This window comes from Procambarus clarkii, chromosome 39, assembly GCF_040958095.1.
Source record: "Procambarus clarkii isolate CNS0578487 chromosome 39, FALCON_Pclarkii_2.0, whole genome shotgun sequence".
NCBI classification, from domain to species: Eukaryota; Metazoa; Arthropoda; class Malacostraca; order Decapoda; family Cambaridae; genus Procambarus; species Procambarus clarkii.
The window spans coordinates 12,802,437-12,822,006 of record NC_091188.1 but is presented as its reverse complement, the minus strand read 5'-3'; the positions used below and the strand labels follow the sequence as shown (position 1 = coordinate 12,822,006).

Genomic DNA, 19,570 nt, shown 5'->3' with positions numbered 1-19,570 from the left:
CCTGTACCCTAACAGGAACATCCTCAGAGTAAAACTGGAGCACAAGCAGAGAACATGACTCGCAAGACTCCGGGTCAAAGGTGTCATTGACCCAACAGGCAGCATGATGGAGGCAAAACAGGTGACTGTCACCCTGAGACAAGGGCACACTGCAACCTTCAAACCCGCACAAGGCAGGCTGGAACTCGGGAGACGCATCCATGGGTCCACCGAGCCCCGACAGGGGGTTCCAGGGCCCATAGGGTAACAACTACGGGAACCCCGGGCAAGGTGTTGCTAACCGGTTAAGAAACCCAAACAAACAAGGGTAGATGATAACACTGAAAATCCCCTGGGACGTGTACAAGCACAGGGGCCTAGAAGAGGGCCACCAAAACAATATCAGGGGAACTATAGACCCACGAGGCAGTACCTCCAACAGGCAAACAAAAACAAAACAAAAGAAAAACCCGCAAAAGTACACCGTCCCCAGAGGCAACAGGAACCGGTCGCCGCTTAGGTGGCAGGCTGCGCAACACCTTGACGCCCTAACCAGCACAACACCACTCCCTACCCAAGGCCAAACAAGGGCCCCAAGCCCCAGCTGGTCCCATGCGCGAGGCAAATGCTAAGCAGCAAGAACCCCTATGGGAGCGGTTCCCGAACGCCCCAGGGAAGATAACCCTGACACGCAGGGGCAGTACTCACAGGGCGCCTAGGGAAGGAAGCCCCTAAGCACATGCAGCCCCGGCACTGATGAGGTACTCCTGGCCACCGCACACCACACAAAGACAGCAGAGAACGCCACACGAGGCAAACACCACCCAGGAATTTGAGGCCAATGAAGTGTCTATCCTGGTTGACACTAGCTTACGAACTGAAGGCAGCCAGCGTGGTGAGGTCCGGGGCCCCTCCCTCCCCCTCCCAGGGAGGAGTGGGCTGCGCGGACGACCGGCGCGGCATTAAATTCATTGTTTGATTGTTTCCTTGGGATTGTAGGGAGTTTCTACCTCTCTGTTTTTTTTTGTTGTAGTTTTTTCACCATGTGGGGTTTGTTTTGTTATGCCTACCTTTCTGGGTGCCTGACCTCGGTCGATGGCAGATAAGGAAAACCCCCAACCATAAAGGGGTTTTCCAGGGCCATTGCTCCCTGAAACCTCTCTGAAGGGGCCAGGTTCTGGCGCTGGTCCCTGGTAGGTCTGAACTCCATAGCTAATGTCCCAGTCTAACATAACATACATTAGCCCAATAAGCTCCAGGGAGCCGTAGGGGCTCCCCACAGAAAACAAAAACAAAAGAAAAACTCTTGCAAGAGGACAATGTACCCAGGCGGAACAGAGCCGGCTGCTGTTATTGGTGAAAACTAGCTATGCAGTACACCGTGCCTCTGCCAGTGACGAAAACTACCCCTACCCAGAGACAAACAAGGGTAAGAGAAATCCCAGCTGACCCCAAGGGCGGCCAAATACCGAGCAGTAAACGGCACAGTGAAGGTAGATCTCAAGGTGACTTGTGGAAGGCGGGCCCAAGCCCCAAGGGCAGTACTTACAGGGCACCTAGGGAAGGGAACCCTAGGCGGATGCAGCCCGAATACCATGGAATATGACTCCTGGCTCACGCACCACCTGAGGAGACAGCCCACACCACAAGGCACAGAACTGAAATAAAAACTGGAGCAAGAGGCAACACCGCACCAGACTCCATCAGCCAAGAACTGAAGGTTGGGTCGCCAGTGGGTGGGTCTAGGCTCCCTTCTTCCCCCTCATGCGGAGGGATGAGGGGTGCGCAGACAGCGGTGCGGTGACATGATGACGTCATGCTCGTTTGCTAATTTTCGTTTGGGGAGTTCTGTCCACTTGTTCGGCCTTTGGTCGCAATACTTTTACCAGAATAGGGGTTTGTTTTGGTGCGCCTACCTTTCTGGGTGCCAATCCCAGTCGATGGCAGACATAGAATGCTCCCAACCACAGGGGGGGGGGGGGGTCTCTATAGGCCATTGCTCCTTGCACCTCTCTAGAGGGGGCCAGGTTCTGGCTCGTGGTCCCTGGTAGGCAAGAACTCAATGCACTGACTGTTTCCAGAAAGTTATACATATCCATTCAGCCTGGATAACTCCAGGATGCTGACAGGGCTTCCCCCAGAAACTGATCAAATGTTATTTATTCCTAATAATTTTTCCCTTTAAAGAGACAAGAAAATTCAATATGCATTACTTAGCCAAAAAATAAATAATACAAAATAATAGTAAATGAAACAAAATAATATTTTACATTTTAGTTCAATAATTTTAGACAGCTGTGGGAGCAGTCTCCGCAGCCTCGCAGTCCGGAGTTCCACCCATAAACTTATAAAAGACTTCTTTGAGGAATGTCACAAGTGGAGTACCACAGGGTTCAGTTCTTGCACCGGTAATGTTCATTGTCTACATAAACGATCTACCAGATGGAATACAGAATAATATGAACATGTTTGCTGATGATGCTAAGATAATAGGGAAGATAAGAAACTTAGATGATTGTCATGCCCTTCAAGAAGACCTGGACAAGATAAGTATATGGAGCACCACTTGGCAAATGGAATTTAATGTGAATAAATGCAATGTTATGGAATGTGGAATTGGAGAACATAGACCCACACAACCTATAAATTATGTGAGAAATTTTTAAAGAATTCTGACAAAGAAAGGGATCTAGGAGTGGTTTTAGATAAAAAACTGTCACCTGACGACCACATTAAGAACATTGTGCGAGGAGCCTATGCTACACTTTCTAACTTCAGAATTGCTTTTAAATACATGGATGGAGAAATACTAAAGAAATTGTTCACGACTTTTGTTAGACCAAAGCTGGAATATGCAGCGGTTGTGTGGTGCCCATATCTTAAGAAGTACATCAACAAACTGGAAAAGGTGCAAAGACATGCCACTAAGTGGCTCCCAGAACTGAAGAACAAGAGCTACGAGGAGAGGTTTGAGGCATTAAATATGCAAAAACTAGAAGATAAAAGAAAAAGAGGCGATATGATCACTACGTACAAAATATTAACAGGAATCGATAAAATCGATAGGGAAGAATTTCTGAGATCCGGAACTTCAAGAACAAAAGGTCATAGATTTAAACTAACAAAACAAAGCTGCCAAAGAAATATAAGAAAATACCCTTTTGTAAACAGAGTGGTAGATGATTGGAACGAGTTAGGTGAGAAGGTGGTCGAGGCCAAAACTGTCGGTAATTTCAAAGAATTATATGACAAAGAGTGCTTGGAAGACGGGACAAAACGAGCGTAGCTCTCATCTTGTAACTACACTTAGGTAATTACACGCGTGCGTTTAGTGGAACCTCAATTTTTGAATGCCCATTTTCAAATTTTTCGGTTCTCAAGCTCAATTTCTTTGAAAAATTTAACTCGGTACTTGAGGTTTGTCTTGGTGCTCGAGTTTGTTGATACACGTATGGGCCGACCGAGCATGTGGCGCGCTTCAGTTTACCAGTGTTTTCCGCCTAGTGATGACTGCACTAGAATTCTTAGTAAAGAATTTAACTGTTTTTGTGCTTTTTTGGTTTCTAAACATAAATTTTTTTATTTACTGTTTATATCATGCTATAGGTTCCAAGAAGGTCAGTGGTAAAGTTCAACCTAAGAAAATAATTGTGAGGATGACGATAGAGGAAAAACAAGAGATCATCTATAGCGAGACAATGTGATGTCTCACTACAGACAAGTGATAAAACGTAGGGAAAAACAAGTGTCTATAGACAGCTTCTTAGTAAGACAAGCAAGCAGTGAGCCACAACCAGATTCTAGTGGCATGCTTGCAAAATGTTAGAGAGTTCCCCAGAAATGTTATCACTGCTGTTATAATAGAAGGGGACTTCCCTTCCAAACACTAACACCTCTCCTCCTCCCCCCTTCCTCACTGTCTTCCACATGCCAACATGAGTCCTTAATAAAAGTAAGATATACAATGGGGCCTCGACTTACGATGCTAATCCGTTCCCAGAGACGGATCGTAAGTCGAAATATCGTAAGCCAAAGCGATTTTCCCGATAAGAAATAAAGGGATTTGAATTAATCCATTCCCCACCCTCCAAAATATTAACATACAAACACATTTTATACTAAATTACAATGTTTTTTCTAACTACAATACAGTACCTAAGTTTATCTTACCTTTATGGAGGGCTCTTGATGGCGTATGGAAGATGGTGATAAGGGGAGAGGAGGAGAGTTGTTACTGTTTGGAAGGGGAGTCCCCTTCCATTATCACATCAGGCAGTGATGTTTTCTCTGGGCTACTCTCTCTCCTACGTTTTGCCTGAATACCACTAGGACCTGGTTGTGGTTCAGTGCCTGTTTGTCTCACTACAAATTTGTCAAGAGACATTTGTTTTTCCCCTTCGTTTTAGCATTTTTCTGTAATGATGCATCACTTTAGCACCCATAATGTCCTTTTTCTTAGCCAGTATGGTGGATATCGTTGACTGAGATTTGTTGTACTGCCTAGCCAGTCCAACAACCCACACACCATCTTTTTATTTACGAACGATCTCTTGTTTCTGCTCTATGGTCATCCTTACATGTGATCTCATATGTTGAGCCTTACCACTGACTTTCCTGGGACTCATGGCATGATATATAATAATTACTTTAATGTTCAAAATGCAAAAAAATCACCACAAAAGCGAAATTTCTTATAGGCGCAATCGTCAGTAAGTGGGCAGCTGTAGTAAACTGAGGCAGGTCGGCCGCGTGACCGGTAACCATGCGCTCGGTCGACCCGAACGTGTACCAACAAATATCGTAAGTCGACGACACCATCGGATGTCGAGTCACATTTTTCGGTGAAATTTACATCCTAACTCGAAATTATCGTAAGTAGGGGCAATCATAAGTCAAGGTGCCACTGTATTTGTACATACTGGAGTACAAAATATAAGTGGTAATATGTATAAAATGTATTTTAAGTTAATATTTTTAGGGGTGTGGAACGGATCAATTAAATTTAAATTATTTCTTATGGGAAAATTTGTTTCCATTTTTTAAGTCTCTGGGAATGGATTAAATTTGAAAATAGAGTTATCACTGTATATTTATTTATTCAGGTTCAAGGAAACATCCAAGGACCATTAGCTCAGAAATCTGTCATCAGGTTATAATTTTTGTAATACTGTACTTTTATCTAAACTACAATTCTGAAAATTTGAATATCAATACCCACATTTCTCTGAATTCTAACCTTGTGATAGTGCCTTATGGCTTCCAACAAACATATTTTAAGACCATGCACTATCTCATCACCCGGGTGTTGGAAGCTGACGTGCGAGTACCATTTAGTGAGAGTCTGGTTAATGGATGCCACAAAGCCTACTGTCGATGCTCCGCGCCGAGTTGGGTCATGATAAACATCAATGCCACACACCTGTAGAAAGTCAAACATTTATAAGACAAAATGGGGTAACTGGTGGCAACCAGGTTGACCCCATAAGGTTGTGCCATTGAGGTATTGGGACCTTAAGGTTGATTCAAGCATGTGTTAATATGTATATCGTGTGTGCCAGCGCATATCACCAGTCAGTATGTCCCAACCATTAGTATGTCTCACCTGGACAAAGAAATCACATTAGCATGATGTATCAATGAGAAAATCAGCAAGAGCCATGAGGAGGATTTGAACCTATGATCTGGGTATTTCCCAGCAAAACCTTAGACCACTACACCACAATATGGTCAAAAGTAATGCATCCTAGGATGTATCTGAATCCTCTAGGGATTCTGGGGCTTCCAAGAAGTTTAATCAGGATTTCATGCATTGCCCCCATTCTGGTCATAGTCTAGGAGTTCTACCTCCTAGACTGTAGAATGTCCCATATTGACTGACTTTCGCCCTCCTGGGCTAAGGTATGCTGAACTGTGTAATTACTATACGAGTACTGGAACACTTAATGATATATTGGACTTGTACCCAAGATTAACCATGTAATGTATCAATTATATAATGTATGTATGTGATGTAACTATATAACCTGAGCTTGTAAAAGCACCTTCATCACCTTCAGTGATTAAGTGCTTAATTGCACATTAGTTTCTCTATCAGCTATCTCACTCTGTCAGGGTAAAAGATACAAATGTATGTGAATGCATGTGTGTATATATGTATGTATACATGTATGTATATATTTATGTGTACATATATGTGTGTGTGTGTGTATGTATATGTGTATAAAGTATATATGGAAGTTGATCAGAATTACATTTCACCTTTGTAAATGCACATTAATGGCACTATGTACAAGACACATCGAACACTTTATGTAGGGCATACGTAAATTTGTGTATCTATGTATTTACGTATGTAGGTTAGCTTAGCATTTTAAAAGCACCGAATCACCTTCTGTGGTTGATTGTTCAATAAACCCTTGAACTATATGTTTAACACATCTCTAACCCTGTCCATGGAGGACAGAAGAAAATGTATAAATGCTGGTTAGCATTGTAAATGTGTGGCCACGTTTGTGGTAGAAAATAATAATAAAAAAAAAAAGTTCTACCTCCAATACTTCTCTTTAAATGCACAAAGAAATCACATTAATGTGATGCATCAATGAGAAAATCAGCAGAAGCCATGAGGAGGATCCACCAGAATGGAGCTCAGACAAAAATCTGGAGACTAGTTCTTAGGCAGAAATGAGGGCAGAGATTGCAACCTAACAGACTTATCTCCAGGGGCCAACAAACTAGAGTTGAATGCAATGAAATGCCATTTTCTGGTGAGGCCCGGAGGTTCCCTGAAGCTATCCGAACTTATATGTGCTATATTAGTTAGGGGTCATCAGTCACAGCAGTCCTTATGCCTACCGGGGACCACAAGCCAGAATCTGGCTCCCTCAGAGAGGCACAGAGAGCAATGGCCTACGAGCACTTTAAATGTAAAGTATGTCATAATTGCCATTGACTGGGAAAGGACTCAGAAAGGAAGGTGAATCAAAACAGACCACTGTCTGGTTAACCTGTGCAATCTACATCCAACAAGATCAAAATAACTCCCATAGAATGAAACCCAACAAGCAACACTTCATGCAACTAGCACTACCAACTACTGTTACCTCCCTGAGGGAGGGGGTGTCAGGGAGCCTCCACAGCTCACCCAGAAAATAGTGAATCATTACATTCAACTCTAGTTTTCTATAGGGAGCTCTGTCGGCTCACTGACGCTAACTAACCAAAGACAAGTAAAAGGAGTGGACATACCTGGGAGGCGGCAGCACTGCAGGTCTCAAGACGAGGAAGAGACGGATGGCTGTGACAGGCGCCCCAAAGCCACAGACTCCAGCTCGAGTCTAAAGTGCTCATGCTTACACAAGTATACCCCTTATGCCACCACAGAAGACAGAGAAATGCAGTTCCTGGAGTTCCTCAGAGATGAGGGGGAAAATGTATATATGTATAAAGAAGTGAACCTGGATACAGCCCACAAGAGGAGAGTGCTTACCTACCAGTGCTTGCCTATCAGTGACTACAGGGCAGAGGGATCTAGCGCCTTATGTTCCCCACTTCTAGCCATTTATACCCCGACATGCTAATTACCATTCTCACCATTAACATTTCATTATATTTTTCTTAAAAGTTGTGGATGGAACTGACTTCAACAAGCTTTTCCTTCAATGCATTCTACTTGTTGACCACCCGTACAAAGTGATGGCCCAGTATGCAAATTATTTTTCAGTGATGCCGAGACTGTAGATAAATGATGGTTCCCTTTTTATAGTTCAGTGATGTGATACTGGTGGTAGTGATTGTAATAGTGATGGCAGTGAAATTGATCTTGTTGTTAACCAAGGTGGTGGTGTTGGTAGCGAGAGCGAGTGATGTCACCTTCGCATAATGTGTGTGTGATAGTAACTTTCGTGCCAAACGCTATGCATTTTCATGTGGGTAATCATGTTCATGTTAGTCATGCTAAATTTTATAGCCGTGCTGTGAAAAAAGGTGTTTATGGTCATGGGCTCATGCTATCACAACACTGGAAGCATTTTTTTTGGTTTCAGTGTATGTTTAGCTTCTGTTTGACTCACAGCTATCTTGCAATTGGGGTTCTCAAGTGCCTATTCATTATGTGGGTGTTGCTCTGGTTGTGGGTGCAGTCAATTCTGCTCTCCTATTCATGTTCTAGTTGGAGTTGTCAAAGTTTGTCTTTGCAGGGGCTTGTGTGTCCACCATGGGCCTTCTCAGTATTGAGTGACCTTTCCCTGTAGCTTTGTGGCTAAACTAGGGTGGTATCGGACTGTACGATGCTTGAGGAGTCCATGCTATGGGTTTCTTTTTTCCTGTGGAATCTTTCCTGGTATAATTAAATCAATCCATTAACAAAAACATTTAAACAAAATTTAAATTCACAAACAACAAAACTTTTCCTACCATAAGTCCAGTTATTGGGATTTTGAGAGCCCAAAGTTCTCCACCTAGTTTGCAGTTAATTTGCAAAGCAATCTTCTGAGTGACAGAGCGTAATTTAGCATCATGGCTAATAGTACGAGACATAATGCACTGGGTTGCGAGGGCCAATTCAAGACATGCAACACGCTTCACTGCCGCATAGCGGTCCTCACGCTGGCTAGGAAATATAATGACTGCTAACTGCAACTGAAAGAAAAAACTAACATTGAAAGTAATGAAACTCCTCTTTCTGGTTGGGCCACTGTGGCTTCCTGAAGTTAGCTGCACTGAGAGCGCTCAACACACACAAAACACATCAGCCCTAGGAGTCCATAATAGCCTACTGGAGCCCAAAGCCAGAACCTGGCCCCCCCCTCACAGATGTGCTGGGATGCGCATCACTGGATGCGCCCCATGAAATAGGCAGAAGAGAGAACCTGGTACAAAAACCAAGCAGGCTCGGGCAGCGCATGAACAGGCTGGGGGTGAAACAAAGCGCGAGAAAGTTTGTGAAACAAGGCTGAAGTGTCAACCTGAAGGCAAGATGGAGCTGCTCCACCAACGGCGCACAATAAGAGGCGATAGTATATGGCATGAGATGCTGATCAAGAAACACCCAAGAAAGAAAGGTGAACAACTCGCTCAAAAAACGAAGAGCAACAACGAAGGGAGAGAAAATGGCAAAAAGACTGCAAAGAAACCTCATACTGTTGCCTGGAAGATGACCGTAGGTGGGACGCCATTAACCCAGTTACCCACCACCATACAAATGGTGATAAATACACATAAAAACTCCAGACGCATAGAGCAAAAGAGAAGGCCGAACCAGTGAAGTATGTAAATGGCCTGGCCCTGTGAAAGCGGTGGAGCTGCGGAAAAATGCTCGGGGTTCAAACACCAAGAAAACAGCGCCGGAAATCACGTGAGTGGTGCGGTGATCACAAGAGCACCAAAAGGGGCTGCCCCAAGAGAACCAAAACAGCCTCTGAAGCCAAACTCTACTTAATGGGTAAACCAGAAGGGCTAAGTTCAGGCTCCCACACAGCTGTTCAAGCAACAGCCGAGTCACCTGGCTTCCCATCAACAACAGACGGTGGCCCTGCAGCTGGAGCAAGGCCGCAGGAGGCAGGGAAAGCAACACTGACCGAGAATCCTAAGTTAGTTGTTGGGAATAAACAAACTGGGACTTCAGCCACTTCAAAAGGATCCCAAATCCGGTGAGCTGTGAAAGAACCAGATTCCTGATTAGCAGACAAGCAGACCAGCTGTATGCCAACACCCACCAGTTGTCAAGGTAGGCCAACACCCAAAGACCTAACAAATGAAGATGGGCCACCACGACCAGAGTTAAATGAGAAAATAAAATAAAAACCCAAGATGCCAGATTCAGCCCAAATGAGAGAACCCAAAAGCAATAAGCCTGTCATCCTACCATGAAACCTAACCAATCCCTGAACCCCGGATGAATAAGGACATGCAAATACACATCCTGTAGGCCCGGACAATACCTGGGACAATGTTGTCATCTGAAAGGAGGGGCAAGGAATGAACTAGTTCAATCAGGAAATATCAAGAATGAACAGGATGCCCGAACAATCCCGTTTCGGGACCAGAAATGGGTGGGAGACCCACTGAAGAGACGTAGTCATTACCATGCCTGAATGCACTCACTTCAAGATGACTCTACGAAGACAAGGAGAGGAAAAAGGTCTAGTCTTCTTGAAGAGACTTTGAACCCAACTCTACTATAGGACACAAGACAACCTGAAAAGCTCATAAATCGTGGAACCAAGAGCTGGCAAACTGAGCTAGCCACACATAACAGCTCCATCAAAAGGCAACCCGCAAAAGGGCCAGTATGAACCATGAGAACCAGCCTTCTGAGCACAGCCAACAGGTACTGACCAGACAAAGAAGGCCAGGCTTAGGGAAGCACATCCGACCTGGCTGCTAGCACCACAGAAGACACACCGAGCAACAGCAGGCGAAGCCCTGGTTCTACCATGCTACAGGGAAAGTCAAGACCAACCCCCCTGGATACTCAATATATCTGACACAGGATGGCAACCATCAGCCACAGACAAAAACTGAGACACACTGTCCTCAGGACACAGCAAAGAACTAAATGGTGAAGACTAAGTAAGAGCCAGGACCCATGCCGAGTCCACGGATCAGGAGAGCACAGCCTGCCGACACGTGAGACAGGAAGCAAAACACAAGTAGACCATTTCCTGGAGGATTGGAGCATACAGCTTCATGATGGCAGCTGATGCTGAAGATGCAGAGACCAAAATCCCCGCAAGAGGAACCTCACAGAGCGTCTCGACATCCTCTGAGAGCCAATTAGAATGAAGCTCCAGGAGACTTAGGAAACACATGACAGAAGTCAAGGGCAAACTGCTATGTAGGTCATTGGCAACGAAAGCAGCTGACAGAAGGAAAACCTGAGCATGCAGCTGCACAAGACCCATGTTATGGGAAAGTGCAGGATCGAAGAGGCATGCATTTAAAGGCTCAAGAGAGAGCCCTCCCAGAAATGCCTGCAGCACAGTCGTGACCTGCCAATTAACCATGCAGATATGGCAAAACCAACTCCCAGCCCCAAAGGAAAACAAAGACAATCTGTCAGCCATGATGACAACAGAACCTTGTAATGCACCCAATAAGGAAGGGAAGATCTGAATTCAAAGGAGGCCGAATCCATAACCGAGGCATAAATCGGGTCACGCAGGAGATAAGCACCCAAGGCCTCGTGAACCTCTACTCGGTAAACATGGAAGGAAACCTCAAGAAGGACAAATCCGAGGAACCCAAACAACACGGAAACGAGCCCTAGGGAATGTCGCACCCAAATCACTCATACAGGGAAGGGGAATATAAAAGCCCCTTACCCTTCAACAAAGACCTTTCACTGAAGCCACAAGGGCCCAAAAAAAGTCAAAAGGAATCCAAGAGCTCCACTCCGACTCCCTCCAAGCCCCAGGAATCTCAGAAGAGGGCCCCAGAACAGAGCTTCCATTCACACCCACCAGCCGGGAAAAAAAAGTAAAATCCAAGGGAAAAATTTCGAAGGAAGGTGTCGGTTGGGAAGACCCAGAAGCTTATGCAGGACCTGGAGACTCAACTGCCTCTGCATCTGAAGGGGTCAACCACGGATCTGCCCAAGCCACATCTCCAGCTAAACCCTGACTCGATTCTGAAACTCTCGGATGATTTAGAGCTGGAAGCAGGGAGGGAGGAGATGGGCGAAACCGGCCCACTGGGGAAGGAAGAGGATGTGCAGACAGAACAAAAGTCGAGTTAATCAACACCCCAAATCCAAGTCCCTAAAGACTAAGCAGGGCAGATCTGGGGCATCCAACCAGGAACAATGAAAACACCAAAATCCTTAAGTGCAGAGCAGTCGCCACCTAAAACCTCTGAACTTCAACAGAGGAGCAGGTAAGCTGGAGCACATGAGAACAAGAAGTTCCACATGACTCAGGGTCGTAGGTGTCACTGACCTAACAGGCAGCATGGCCGAGGCAGAATGTATGAACGTCACTAGTGAAACAGGTGACGAACAACCTTCAAAATCACACAAGACAAGAGTTGGCTCAGAAAAGGTATCCATAGTACAACCGAACCCATAGGGGATTTTCAGGGCCTGCAAAGTGAATGAGCCCTGCAGGAAGCCCAGGCATTGGAATGCTACACTGGTAAACCCTGCTGACAACAACCCTGGCTACCCAAGGCCAATGGAAAGGCCAAAGGGGGCAGCAAGGAGGCTCAGCAGCACACACCCTAGGCAAGCCTAATAAGAGGAAAGGCAGAACCCCCAAGCAGAGAATGAGCAAAGTGAAAACTATATATAAAAAAAAAAAAAAAAAAAAAAAAAGACTAAACCACGGAGAACGAGCAACCAGGGAGAAATGTCCGCATGCCTATGTGTTAATTGAATAACTGGTCGTGCAGCTTCGAGTGCACACCACCAGCCAGAAAACACTTCCAGTCCCAGCCCCTGGGATGACAGACAGCCACAGACCACTGGTTTACCTTAAGGGTGAGGACCACTTAGCTATCAGCAAGATAGCTGCAATTAGTCACAGGGAAGTTCCCCTCTAGAAAACATGAATGCCTCCAACCTCAGAGTTTAGCAGAGGAGTCAATGACCCTTGCATTACTGTGGGCATGGAACCCTATGCCATAGAGCGGCCTTTATGAGATAAACACCAGAGTGCATTAGAGAATGTACTGTGTCAAGGCAGGGGGCATCACTAAATGAGCCCTTAGGGAAGGACTTCCATAAGCACATACAGCTCAGTGGGAAAAAGACTCCAAACTTCACACAGCAAGTGAGACTAGTAAACACATGCATGTGGAGCTGATACAAAATCTTGAAATGATACACAAGCAAATGAGCCCCTCAAAGGGCCGAGTCCAAAGGATGGCAACACTTACTGAGAAACAGTTGGGACTTGAAGGTAGGTAACTCAAGGATCATTTAAACTACTAAGCTTCAGACAATGGACTGAAGAATGTTGACATGAGAGCCAGCAGTTCCCAGTGGAGGCACTACCTGTCATTAGTCTGCTGCTGTAACTAGGGGACTCGAACTAACTACCGAGTGAATTGTTTGTAGTCATTTCATTTCTCTGTGAACCTTGCAGTTGTTTGTTTTGCTTCACTTAATTTCTTGAAGTTTCCTTAGAGGGGAAACCCTAACAATCATCTGTTCTCTGCACCTCTGTGACGTTCTGGCTCTGGTCTTTGGTTGGGTATTGAAGACTTATACAGCTGATGTGACTCATGTTTGGGGCTATCTTAGTGCACATAGCTTCAGCAAGCCAATATTTGGCCCCTCCAAAAATCGTTGTTAAATTTAATGAAAATGCCTTTTTATAATAATAATAATAATAATAATAATAATAATAATAATAATAATAACAAAAATAATAATAATAATACATGTAACACCTTTAATTAAAATATACAGTACAGTTGTTGAATACTTGTTACAAAAAATGCTTACTTAATAAATCCTCTATTATGCATGGCAATTTGGGCATGACTTAAAAAAACAAGCATTGAATGTAATGAAACGCCATTTTCTGTGTGTGTCCCGGAGGCTCCCTGGAGCTATTGGACTGATATGCGATATATTAGTCTGGGGCATCAGTCAATTGGAGTTCAGTTTACCGGGGACCACGAGCCAAAACCTGGTCTCCTAAGAGAGGCAAAGGGAGCAATGGCCTATGGAAATTCCCTTGTACTTGGGGGCATTCCATGTCTGCCATCAACCAGGGTCCCCGGTAGACCTAGAACTCCATTCACACTGATGCCAAAGTCTAATGATATACATATCAGCCTGGATAGCTCCGGGGAGCCGAAGGAGGGCTCCCCCCAGAAAAACAAAAGTAAAAGAAAAGAAATAAGACAATTTGCGAGCAGAGCAAGCACCGCCCCGACCAGACGAAGACGGCTCCGGAGGAGGCACCAGCACAAAAGCTGCACCAAAGGCCCACCTCGACAATCAAAAGCCGGAGCCCCAGCACAACCACAAAACATGTGCCAAGATCCAAGCATTGCAGTCTGCAAGCCAGGAAGACCCCGGAACCTCAGAAGAAGCAAGTCCGAGGCGCACAGGCGGGAACCACCAAGGGCTTCCCAAACCTCTAAAGGGGAACACGAGAAGAAGAAAACCTCCAGAACGAAACCAAAGAGCCCAAAGGAACCCAGAAACGAACCCGAGGGAAGCCCTAACCACCACATTTGCCCAAGGAAAATGCACCACAGAAAGAAAGGGCACAATACATGATCTAGACAAAACCCCAGCTGAAAACAACCAGAAATGGACCGAAAACAGAGCTCAAAAGACATGGGAGCAAGCAGAGCAAACAGGCACGGACACTGGGCCTAAAAACCAGGACCCAGAACCCAAACACACACAAAAAAAAACCACAAAACTGGGCATAAAATACCAACACCTCAACGTTCTCAGAGGAACAGAAAGGGCAGAAAACCCCATAAGAAAGAACAAAACAGACACACAGCAACGGGAGGATAAAAAACTCCAGACGGAAGTGAAAAAATGCCCCCAAAACACGAGCACAAACTCTCAGGCACACGGAAACAAATGGCAGTGCCGCCTTGGCGGCCAGGCGGGGAAGCCCCAGCACAAAAGAAAATGGCCACCAAAACAAAAGGAGATGCGGCTGATGCAAGGGAGCTGAAATCACGCCAGCAAATGTGGGAAACAAAGCAGACGGGAGGAGGGATGAAAAAAACCCTGCCCAGAAGGCACAAAGCCCAAGTAGGGCAAACAGATCCAAAACTGCTAGCAGGCTCCCCCCCAAACAGAGACCCCAGGGCAGAGCCGTCCTCCACGCCCACTACCCCTGAAGAAAACGTCCTCCACGCCCACTACCCCTGAAGAAAACGTCCTCCACATTGCTACCTACCCGAGTCCAGGGAAAAGGTAGCAAAGAAGGGGGTCTGCTGGTAGGACCCATAAGCCTCGGCAGGAGGAGCAGGCTCGAATGCCTCCGTCCCCAACCCTGAATGGGGCAGCCTCTGAAGCTGCCCGAGTCTCATCGCCAACTAAACTCTGCCCCAACCCCAAAACCCTCGGACGTTTCGAAGCTGGGACCAGGGTGGGGGGGGGGGGGGGACAGGTCAAACAACTCCTAACCAAAACGGGGTAGCCTTGGGGCATCTGAGTTGGCAACCAACCTAGCACATTGCAGCAACCTAAACTAAGCATGCAACGCAGATACCGCCTGTACCCGAACCTCAGTGACAATAGAAAGGGTAAATTGGAGCATGAACAGAGAACATGTCTCCCAATACTCAGAGTCAAAGGTGTCGTCGACCCAACAGGCAGCATGATGGAGGAAAAAGAGCTGACTGTCAACCAGAGACAAGGGTACAGAGTAATACTCAAACTCTCACAAGGCAAGCTGGAACTCAGAAGACACATCCATCAGTCTACTGTACACCAATGGGGTTTCCCAGGGCCCGCAGGCTGACTGCTATGGGAAGCCCAGGTAATGTGCTACAAAGCCTGTCAAATCCAAGAGTTAACAAAGGGGAACAAGCTAAAAACTGAACCCCTGTGCACGTGCACAAACATGGGGGGCCTAGAGGAGGGCCACCAACAACCTTATGTGGACAAATAACCAAACAAGGCAGACTCCCTCCTGGCAAGGAAAAAAAAAGAAAAGAAAAAACCCCAAAAGTACATCATCTCCAGAAGGAATAAGCACATGGCCGCTGCATAGCATCTTACTCCCCAACCAGCAACAAGACCACTTCCTACCCGAGGCCAAACAAAGGCCACGAAACCCCAGCTGGCCCCAAGGGCCAGCAACATTGTTCAAAAGCCAAGCAGCAAGATCCCCTACTGAAGTGGTTTCTCGAAGGCACAATGGAAGGCAACCCTAGCACCCAAGAGTAGTACTTACAGGGCACTTAGTGAAGGTAGCTCTAAGCACACGCAGCCCCAGTACACTGAAGTTACACCTGGACATCGCACCATAATACAGCAGAGAGCACAACGGATAAACACTGCCAAGAAATCGAGGCCAGAGTTGATGACCTCCCCAGATCGCATCAGCCAACGAACTGGAGATGTGAGTAGCTGGTATAGAGGGGGGGGAGGAGTCTAGGGCTCCCCCTCCCCTTTCCGGGAAGGGAAAGGCTGCGTGGATAAGCGGCGCAGCAGTAGTGTGTAACGTTTGCTTGTTTCTTTAGGTTGGGGAAGTTCGGCCTCACTGTTTGGTCTTCAGTTGCAATTTTTTTTACCCTGTGGGGTCTGTTATGCCTATCTTTCTGGGTGCTAGCACCCAGGCATAGGTTAGCACCCTTGTACTTGGGGGCATGGAATGCCCCCAAGTACAAGGGGGTTTTCATAGGCCATTGCTCTCTTTGCCTCTCTGAGAGGGACAGGTTCTGGCTCGTAGTCCCCGGTTGGCTGACCTCCAATTGACTGAAGCCCCAGACTAATATATCGTATAACAATCTGATAGCTCCAGGGAGCTGGAGAGGCTCGCCACAGAAAATTCAGTTATATTTTACATTGGATGTGGAAATGCAATTTAAATTTATATGATAGTAGTAAAATATTTCTTAGTTTCTCTTTTAAACTTGTTGAATACAGTAGTTTGGATTAGGATGCACCAAAGATTTTAAAAGGTGAATAGCCACTTTGTTTTCCTTAAGTCAAGCAGGGACAGGAAATCAAACTAACAACAAACAAGAAACCTGTAGAACAGATCACCAGGTCAACAAACTACCTAGAAACACCTGTAATTAACAAACTAGAAAAGCACCCAGGCATGTGAAAATCCCAAAGCTATAAGGGCCTACAAGGGATGAAAACCCACCACCCCCTTCAAGAGGGTGACACAAAGTAGGAAACAAGGAATGCATCACACCATCCCACAGGATGGACACCCCACACCCCAGGGAAGGAGCCCATTTCTTAGTCAGTGACATCATAACAACAAAAGTCACAGGCCCCAGGATGGCGGGGATCAAATCACCCACAGGTAGTAAAACAGAGGCATTAAGGAATGGCCATCAGAATGCAACAACACTGATGGACAACCTGCTAACTCGCACTAATGAGTGCAGACTTGGAGGGCCAGACCATGCTGAGCCCTACTGAAAACTGCACGGGGTTTTCTGGATCCCAAAAGTAAAAAACTAAGAAGAATCCAACATATCTAATTTTTTGGTAAGCAGCCCCTAGGTACTGGGGCTGCTCGCCTAAGAGATCAAATAAGATAATGGTCACTGGCACCTAATGGTGCCTCATATTTTAAGCTATCTACATTTTGGGATAAACACCATGTCTCGGGTAGGTGGTAAATCACCTCGTCTTTCTCTTGATGGCAAATTTGATATGCTGCCACAGGAAGCATTTGTAATGTTCACAAATCTTGCTCTCCATGCTTCATTTCCCTCTGAGGATTCCTTGTTGACCAGTCTATTTCCTTTTTGTTAAAATTCCCAATTATTAGAATCTTTGCTTTCCTTGCCATTGTGCTGACTTTTTTATTATGTTTAGGCATGTTTCACTGCATTTATCATATTCCTCCCTTGACCTTCCTGAAATTATCAAAGGGTTGTAAATAACTCCGCTAGTTGGCTCAACTATCAGTTGGTTCATTGTGAACTTGTTATGAAGGTTCCTCAGTTCTCTGGTGGATGTTTGCTGGTCTAGGCTACTTCCTCAACATTTTTCTAGCAGCATATCATTATTGCTCATCACCTTCCACCTCAAATTTGGAATGTTAAGTCTCCTAGTAAGATAATATTTGGTACTTAGTTTTCTAGGCAGTTCTCAATATTTCTCATCTGTTCAATGACTGTTTCCACTGTTGAACTTGAGGGTTTGTATACAAGTATAATTACCGAGTTTTTGTTTTCTACTATGATACCTTGAATCATTTGATTATTTTAACAATTCTGTGCAGGTAAGTCAAGTCTTTTAACATGGAGGCCAGGTCTCTATGAAGCTTATTTATTATATCTTACTTATAAATATTAAGTCTTGTTTAATACATCTCAATAAAAAAAATCAACTCGTCTAAAAGAGGTACTGTATGACAATTTACTCAGATTAAGCCCCATACACTAGTTATACACTTCTCTCTTTAACAGTCTTACCTTGACCTCCATTATTACTGTAATATCAAAACACTCATTAAACTAATAAGGAATCTGCATATTACCGCATCATGATAGAACTGCTTTAAGCTGTTAACATAGCTTTGAGTCTCGTCATTTGGCAGATAAACCATCTGTGGTTCTCCAACGTGGATACCCATGTTGCGGGTAACCTGCTTCAACATGTCTCCAAATTTGTGAGCCCGTTGTTGATCTTTAGCACAGAAGAGCATCAACCAACAGCGTGGCTTCACATCTACCTAAAAAAAACAGAAAAAAACAGCGTTGAATGTAATGAAACGCCATTTTCTGGGTGAGCCCCGGAGGCTCCCTGGAGCTTATCGGGCTAATGTATGTTATATTAGACTGGGATATTAGCTAAAGAGTTCAGACCTACCAGGGACCAGCGCCAGAACCTGGCCCCTTCAGAGAGGTTTCAGGGAGCAATGGCCCTGGAAAACCCCCTTGTGGTTGGGGTTTTCCTTATCTGCCATCGACCGGGGTCAGGCACCCAGAAAGGTAGGAATAACAAAACAAACCCCACATGGTAAAAAACTAAAACAAAAAAACAAACAGAGAGGTAGAAACTCCCTACAATCCTAAGGAATAAGCAAACATCACACTTTACTGCCGCGCTGATCGTCCGCGCAGCCCTCCCCGCCCCGAGAGGGGGAGGGGGAGCCCAGGACCTACCGCGCCGGCTGCCAAGCTTCAGTTCGTAAACTAATGTCAACCGGGATAGATGCTTCTCTGGCCTCAGTTTCCTAGGCGGTGTTTGCCTTGTGTGGCATTCACTGCCGTGTGTTGTGTTGTGTGGTGGCCAGGAGTACCTCATCAGTGCCGGGGCTGATGCGCTTATTGGCTGACTTCCCTAAGCGCCCTGTGAGTACTGCCCCTGCGTGACAGGGTTATCTTATCTGGGGCGTTCGGGAACCATTCCTGTAGAGGTTCTTGCTTTTCAGCATTTGCCTCGCCCTTGGGGCCAGCTGGGGCTTGGGGCCCTTGTTTGGCCCTGGGTAGGGATTGGTATTGCGCTGGTTAGGGCGTCAAGGTGTTACACGGCCTGCCACCTAAGCGGTGACCGGTTCCTGTTGCCTCTGGAGACGGTGTACTTTTGCGGGGGTTTTCTTTTTTTTATTTTCAATTGCCTGGTGGGGGTCTGCCCAGTGTGGCTATAGTTCCACTGGTAGTGTTTGGCGGCCCTCTGCTAGGCCCCCGTGATTGTACACATCGCAGGGGTTTTCAGTGCTATCCTCTACCCTCTTGTTATTTTTGGGTTCTTAATCGATTAGCAACACCTTGCCCGGGCTTCCCGTAGCAGTCAGCCTACGGGCCCTGGAAACCCCTGTCTGGACTCGGTGGACCATTGAATGTGTCTTCCGGGTTCCAACCCGTCTTGTACGGGATCGTTGGATGCTGTGCCCTTGTCTCCGGGTGACAGTCGCCACTTTTATCTCCATCATGCTGCCTGGGCGCAGCAGTAAAGTGTGATGTTTGCTTGTTCCTT

General features: G+C 45.8%; 1 protein-coding gene across 4 annotated transcripts in view; it reads right to left on the bottom strand.

Moving 5' to 3' along the window:
• LOC123760409 (piwi-like protein Ago3) overlaps nt 1–19,570 on the bottom strand; it is a gene marked incomplete at its 3' end in the record, with an annotated part of 98,228 nt that overhangs the window by 10,435 nt on the left and 68,223 nt on the right. For 2 of the 4 annotated variants that reach the window (XM_069338376.1, XM_069338377.1), the window contains 3 exon segments: nt 5,216–5,398; nt 8,395–8,619; nt 18,129–18,323. In XM_069338376.1, the coding sequence (XP_069194477.1) occupies nt 5,216–5,398; nt 8,395–8,619; nt 18,129–18,323 (603 nt within the window). 4 annotated transcript variants of the gene reach the window in all.